At 38.2% G+C, this 7934-nt stretch overlaps 1 protein-coding gene across 2 annotated transcripts in view; it reads left to right on the forward strand.

The window, feature by feature from the left end:
* The window catches only part of LOC146304538 (inactive dipeptidyl peptidase 10-like), a 75619-nt gene extending 70226 nt beyond the window's left edge, over positions 1–5393 (forward strand). For both annotated transcript variants that reach the window (XM_084713408.1, XM_084713407.1), the window contains exons 25-27: positions 2884–2956; positions 3196–3269; positions 4439–5393. In XM_084713408.1, the coding sequence (XP_084569534.1) occupies positions 2884–2956; positions 3196–3269; positions 4439–4573 (282 nt within the window). In that variant the 3' untranslated portion in view covers positions 4574–5393. The remainder of the gene's footprint in view (positions 1–2883; positions 2957–3195; positions 3270–4438) is intronic.
* Positions 5394–7934: the final 2541 nt, after the last annotated feature.

A 7934-nucleotide genomic window follows, 5' to 3' on the forward strand; every position in this document is an offset into this window, starting at 1 on the left:
ATCCCTGAACTAAAAATAAAGTCCAAACCAAGTTAAAAATCAGCTAAAAATATTTGATTTTCTGTATAAAAAGCTCAAAATCCTGCATGAAATGTGTAGAAGAGTGTAGGAGAATGTGAAAGACGGTATCTGGAGCCAAAAAAAAAGAATAAATAAATTCTCTCTTCATTCAAAATTTAGAAGAGAATTTTAAATTTAGAGGGAAAAGCACAGAGCCATAGACGTAGTCAATGATGTACAGTTTAGTTGATGAAGTATTTAATTTTGGTGTATAAACTACATATTTACAACTGACAAATATAAGAATTTAGTAGTAATTGTGATTTTAGTGAAGTAGATTACATGGAGTAATGCATTCTTAAAGGTCCAGAGTGTGAGATTTACAGGGTTTTATGTGCAGAATATTACAATATTTTCATGAGTGTATCATCAGTGAATAGAAGGACTGTTGTGTTTTTGTTTCCGTAGATCGGGGGGTCTGTAACCTGCAGCTCCAGAGCAGTTTCTTTTTTTTTTTACAGTTTAAAGTCTTACATTTGCTAGCTGTTAAAAATATGTAGCCTCTACACCAAATTCAAAGAAAAGTTTTTATATTTCATCAACAAAAATGTGCATCATAGTCTACGTCTATGGCTGGATGTCTTTTCCTCTAAAATTTGACGGTGGCTCGTCTTCTTGAGTCTCTATAAGCTCACTATGGATTCCAAATTTTAAATAAAAGTCTTCAGGAAAAAGAGAGAAATCCATCACTCATCACACTTGGACGTCACAGAGTAGAAGTATTTCATAAAATACAGATACTTTATTCCAGCAGCAGACCTCAGACCACAGTGATAAACAGCAGTGAAAACTCTGCTCTCTGTGATTGGTCTTATAGATTAGTTGATGCAAGATTTCGACAGTAGAGTTATTAGAAAATCAATTTCTCAAATCAATTTTATTCCACTAACTTTGATGGAGCCGCAGCTCATTTTCTGCTGCTGTGCCGCCTAGAAATTAAATTACAGCATTACAACTGATGTTTTGACTGCAAATAACATCTTAGATTCTCTTTCTGCAAGGTGTTTTTGTCGGAGGTGGACGTCACAGAGCAGGCGACACACACGTCTTAATAAAAACACACTCTGCTTTGGTTCACTCCGCAAACAAAAGAGAGAGAGTCTGCTTGAAATAAAAAAAAGAGAATGTGGCTTCAAGCAGTCTAGGCAACGCTCCAAAGAGGAAAAAAACAGACAAAAACATGAGAAATAGGAAAGTGCCAGAGGTGTAGGCTGAAACACAATTGTCCTCCAAGTGAAGGTTGCAGTCAAAGTGTGTTTTCCCTCCTAAGTGGGTTGCCTTTAACTGGGCCAGGGTACGCTATTTTTGTGACTCTCGCAGCAGGAGGTGGGGGTCTGCTGCTTTAAATGACATCCAGAGACAGGAAAAAAGTGGCACCATGTGATCAGACAATAATCAGCTGCGTCCCCCCCCCCCGTCCACTGAGACCGAACGAGACGCCGAGAAAGAAATGGGTTGTTAAATGTCCGCTTGTTGATGTGCTCTGACTGACAAGCCGGGAAATCTTCCTGATTCAATCCCAGCTGGGGAAAAAAAAAGTGAATGATGAGATTGATATAACAGCTTCTGTCCACACTCCCCTGAGCAATACATCTAAATGCAATCTGAAAACACAAGATACTCACCAGCTAGATGTGAGATTCAAGGTATTTTTCTCTGCAGACATTCATTTCCAGTCCGGCTGCACCGCTCTACAAAAGGCCAAGTCTCTTTCAAAATGTCCCTCCATGACCTTTCCAGGACCTGTTTTCTCCTCGCGCTGCCGTTGTTAAGAGTTTCACAATCACAACTGAAAGAGAAATAGTTTTCTAGCTCAGGGGTCATATGATTGAAACTTCCTATCATCAGTGTTCAGTTAAGATAAGAAGAGTTTAAGAAAAGATTATCCCCACTTTGGTAAAAAAAACTGACTTAACAAATCCTGGTTTTTGTTCCCATCCTCTCTTATCTCAATACAGCATCGCTTATCAACTGTAACCAAGCAAGACAAGCTAAATAACTTTGGTTTTTCTTATTAAAACATACTGAAACGTAGAATAAATTGACCATGGTTCAGTTTGTTTTTAGTGTGAAAACATTTTTTGGATGGTTCGGACTTTCGTACCAATTACAGGAAATTACGACAGGATATCATCAGAGCTGGAAGAAGGAAAAACTACCCACCAAAATAAAATGAGGACAGGAAGGAAGAGACATTGACATCGACATCGGCTAACCTGTCTAATTATAAACACGCTGACGTCAGACTCACGCCTGTCTACTGGTTACTGTGGTTACCAAACAGTTAAAATACGGTGCATTCAAATGGGGTCGGATTTGCCATGTTTATGAGATGAGCCCATTTGAATGACACCCTGATGTCATGTTCACGACATGTTTGGTATTGTAATTACGGGTTCACAAGCTCAATTTTAACACAGCAATAGTATCTGCAAGCTACGTCTACTCAGAACAGTATTTAGCTACAATTCTGAGATACTTGTACTTCTCAGATTGAAAGAACAGTTTGATATTTCTGGAAAAAAAATGTACAAATTAGATTTAATGTGCTAGTTACTCAGATTTAAAGGCGCTGGTAGGTGGAGTGTGTTACCTTTGGACAGAGTTGTTGTTTGCAGTCTTAATGCTAAGCTAAGCTAACTGAATGCTGACTGTGGCTTCATATTTTATCACGCAGACAAGAGAGTGGTATCAATCTTCTCATCTACTCTCAGCAAGAAAGAGAATGAGCATACCATTCCTTTTTTTTAAGATACAAAACGCATGATAAGGTTATAAAACATAATGTATTTATGGAGAATCTGTCTTTCTGTGTGTGCCCAGACAGCCAAAGTCCTGCCCAACATGAAGGGTCTGCAGGGAGGAACTCTGTTTCTGGCTCACGGCACTGCTGACGGTACGAACATTTCCTCTCTTCACCTCATACGACCGTTGTCATTACAAACCACCATCCCGCGCTGTCTGTTATTAAAGGTGGGCGTGAGTGTTTTCAGCTGCTCGTCGTGTCCTTTTGAAATGAGCTCTTCCACGATGCGCAGCATTAAAACTTGACCTCGATGAGAGCCGCAGCTTTTATATCCAGCGGTGGAATTAACCCCGTCCACTCTTATCTGCATGTTCTGTTTTTCTCCACAGCAAACGTTCACTTCCAGCACTCAGCAGAGCTCATCAAACACTTAATAAAGATCGGAGCCAACTACACTATGCAGGTAAGGTACTGACTGAAATAGAGTACATTTGATTCTTTCTTTTACTGCACAGATACTGTAGTATGTTGCAAAAGAAGAAAAAGAGAAAACTCATGAATCATAATCCTCTGCTCCAGACTGAACTGAAAAAACTGCATTTTTAAGAAAATACATGTAACTACTCACAATTTTTGAGCCTGTTTACACCCGGCATTAAAATGCGTCTCAAGTGACCATCTGTGATTGGATCTCACTTCCCCGCTCTGAATGCAAATAAAGACGTAAATAAACACATAATTTCTGTTTGCAAAAACCAAATGCATTGTTGTTTTTAACTGGCAGTCCAACAATAGTAGCCAGTAACACACTGGGACAAAAAGACACAATATTTTTTCCATAAAAAAAAGTTATAATTTAATGTAACATTTGCCGAATTTACAAGAAGGTTCAAATAATTAAGAATTTGTCATAGACAGTGTTTCACAAAGTTTATACAGTTCATCCTAACTCAGCAACAACAAAAATGGCAGATTTTTAAACGAAATCTGGGGACTTTATCCACTAGAGATAAATAAGTAGCCTATATTATTTACTGTTTTCTGTATTTGTCAAATCTGACTTGTTTCCCATTAATACAATGCTCATAAATTTACTGTAAATGATTAAATCAGTTGAAACAGTTTGTTCAAAGCTAAATGTCGGCAGGTTAAGACATATTTCAGATACAGTCGCACAAAAACCTCGATCGGTTAGTTTGTGTTGTTTTGTGACTTCTGTGAAACCAAACTAAACTTTCAGAACACTGAAGTCACACAATAAGACAAACAAACTAACAGATCGAGGCGGCCGACCACTAGAAACTCCCATGTTCTGTGAGGTAAAATTACTGATTTTGTCAATGGAGTTTGGTTGGTTTAGAGAAAGTGACAGTTGGCTTATAAAACATCAGTTTCTCATCAGAAAAAGCTGATGGCATGGTATAGCAGTAAAAGTATTATAAATATATATAAATGTTAATAAACATAAATATGTAGAACAAACTTTAACTTGATATAATGATGTATTTGAAAAAGTTTCTTTCTTATATATAATGTTAAAAAATGTAATTTTCCAAGCTGTGTTGTTTTGTGTGACCTTTAGTGTGTTTGTGTCTTCTTCACTCGTGCATCTGTCATGTTTTTCGGGGACAGATCTACCCAGACGAGGGACACTTCTTGTCAAGACGCAGCCGGATCCAGCTGACTCACTCCCTAATCGGTTATTTCAGAGGATGTCTGCTCGACGCGTCATCGTTACTCGACCAACAACAACGGGACGACGAGTGAGAGGACGCGCGGTCGTTACCGGACCGTGTTTATGAGTGAATGTGCCCCTGGTAGACTGAGCGTGTGAGTGTGTTTTATACCTGTAGCACGTTTGACGGACGAAACAACATATCAGATTTAGTTTCTATCGCTCATTGTCACCCCATTAGACTAAATCTCCTGCGGTCAGATCTGTTTTCACCTGTAGAACAGAGGGAATTTTTCAAAATTCAACAAATGTGGGTGTAGTTTGGTGGAGGAGTCTCCTTGAAAATTTAAGAAACAGAAGCTCATAGTTTGTGTGAACACATACTTTGACGTGGCGTTATTTTCATGCCCTCATGCCATGAAAGATCATTGATCTTCCAAAGCCTCTTGTAGGAAAACATTTGTTTTGACATTAAGGACATTTTTATGGCATATTGTGTCATTTTCATCACCTGATGTCAACATTTCTCATTTACGAAGACTGAAACTTTATCTGAAAGTGATCAACCTGCACAGGGAAGCAGGAGAAAACCTGTCTGTCACGTCGAGCCTGTTTATATATTCATGTGGGGCGGCTTCCTGTTTCCAAATATGGTAACAGACCTATTAAGTCATTTAGCCTTTAATTAGACAGCAATAGAGCTCAACACAAGTACAGTACTTTATGTTAGAGGATGGTCTTTTTGTTACTCTGTCTCCTTGTCAGTATCAGTGTTTCAACTGAAATATATTTATTTATTTATTCATTTATTTATTTTAAAAGACAGTATTTATCATTTGACACCAACTTTTTATGGACAGATAATTAAAAAAGGGAGGTTTAAATGGGCAATAAGTGTTTTTTGTTGTTGTTGTTGTTAAAAATGGTTGTTATCTGCACTAGCTTAAAGAGACTGTGGTTTTAACTGTTTGAATTTTTTGATTTGATTTTTGGCATAAATTCAGATTCAGGGCAGAAATTTCTAGTTTTAGACTTCTGCTGCAAAACAAATACCTAACTTAATATTCTGTTTTTCCATCATACAATCTCCAGTGCCTTTTGAAGATTTTTTTTTGTTTCATATTCAGATGAGGCTGTCGTCCTGCTGTCAGAGAGGGAAGAAGGAAATTCTCATTTTGAAGGCGCCACAGCAGAAAAATAATTGACGAAGGTGGAAAAACAAAATATTAAGAGATAGTTTTTGAAGTGGGGTTATATGAGGTACTCATCAATAGTCAGTGTGTTACCTACAGGAGACGACAATCGACACACCTTCAGTTTGGAGAAGCAGCAGGAGCACCAGTAGCAGAAGCTGAGCAATGTCCAAAATGGATTTTAGCCACTTTAAAGAAATCAATATCAGTCTAAGTGTGCGCTATATTTAGAATATATAACTTTACCTTGCTGTCAGACTGTCTCTTCCTCCCTCTAATGTTTAGAGAGAGCAATATTTTGGAGACTGGCTGGCATTGAGTCAAAACCAACCAAACCCCATTGGCAAAATCAGTCATTTTATCTCACAGAACACAGGAGGCTTTAGTCTACGCTTTCTCTTTTTGTTAGTTTGTTTGTGTTATTTTATGACTTTGGTGAATCTAAACTAACCCTGAAGTCACACAATAACACAGACAAACTAACAGATCGAGGCAGCGGGAGACCAGAAACCCCTGCGTTCTGTGAGGTAAAATTAGTGATTTTACCAATGGAGTTTGGTTGGTTAGGAGAGAGCGATGTTTGTCTTATATAACAGTGGTTTCCTGTTGGAAAAGGAAGTCTGACAGCAAAGTAAAGCAGTGAAAACTTTCATGTTACACACAGGTACTCCTTCTCCAAACTGGGGGCATGTTGACTGCTATCTCATGTAGATAATACACTAACTATGAATAAATACCTCAGACACCCACACTTCAAATAATCAGAACTATCCCTTTAAGTTGTATAGTCAGTTTGCAGCCAGTATTAAAAAAGAGAGAAATAAAAACTGAATTCTTGATTTTGTTTCTGCCTACAAAGATAAAAATAAATTAAGTTTTTTTCTTTTTCAAGTTGAACAGTTAAGACCTACCACTGTCTGTGTCATTTCATGTTTTGATTTGATGTTATCAGTTGATGTTTTTAGATTTTCTACTGGTTGTGGTTTCATTTACATGCATGACAAAACATTTCGTAAACTTTAATTGTCCTAATTTATTCATTAAAGTGTGTCTAAACTGTTCTGGATAAACGATTTCAAGTGCAATTTCTCTCCTCTTTGCAGCGGCGTTTATGCTTAAAATATTTTCTTTTGCTGCACTGAACAGTTTGGAAATACTCCAGGTTGTAGAGTTACCCATGAAGCATTGCAATAAAAGGCACCATCAAGTGTTACGGCAGCACAGGCCCTGAGAGCGTTCCTCGCCGTGATTACGAGAGCGATTCAGACAATTACTGTCAGCCATTAATCACAGTGATGAACGTCCTCTCTGTGCTCGGTGTCTGCGGTTTGATTCGCAAACTGCCGTCAACGCGAGGAGGAAAAAAAAAAAAACCCATGAAAATCAAATCTGAAGTTGTGATAATCCCCTAGAAACGCTTGGCTGTCGGTTGCCATGCCAACGCATTTTGGTAGCCTTGGATACAGCCGCTCTCATAATTCATTTAAAGATGAAACACATGCAGCTGGCGAGGCAGCATCTTCAAAGTCATGTGTATCTGTTTAAAGCTCCTGAAAGCCTGTCCCGCTGTCTGTGTCCAATTTAAAGAAGCAGTGTGAAGTCATGCTTTTTGTTTCTGTTGGGGTTTGTACTGTGACTTTAACTTAACTTTTCTTTCTTCTTGGGGGAAACATTCTGGGCGAGCGATGAATAAAGAAAAGCTTACTGTATTTTTTGGCTGTTTTAATATTAAAGAGCGATGAATGAGTCACTTGTGAGTCTGATTTTAGATGTTTTTAGATTGTGTCGTGTCTTGACCTTGGATCCTTTACTTCAAGTTCCCATGAAACATGGAGGAGAGTTCTGTAGAGCGCTGCAGTCCTGAGTTAGCACAGTGTTTCTCAAGCTTCTTGTTTTGCACCATTTGGTGCGAGGTGGTGCTGTGGGCACTTCACGGTTGCTTCTTCTGTACTCTGTTCACTGTTGCCCACTTAATTTTGAATGTGATTCTGCTCAAGTGCTCAAAACATTCTCCTCCTGATCTGCATTTCTCTTCGAAACAGTTGAAGCCATAACTAATCATCACGCTACATGCATGATTGTGACTACATATTAGGTTACAGGAAAGGCAAAACTTATTTTAAACTACATTGCAGTGATCTCATATTTCATGTATTTGAGGCGCCTCTTTTGAGCGTCATTCAACTGATGGTCCTAAGGTTGCAATTTTAAGTTTTTGTATCTGTATTTAATTTTTGTTATTAATAATAAAACATCTCAA

This window comes from Lutjanus erythropterus, chromosome 24, assembly GCF_056507025.1.
Source record: "Lutjanus erythropterus isolate fLutEry1 chromosome 24, fLutEry1.hap2, whole genome shotgun sequence".
NCBI lineage: Eukaryota > Metazoa > Chordata > Actinopteri > Lutjaniformes > Lutjanidae > Lutjanus > Lutjanus erythropterus.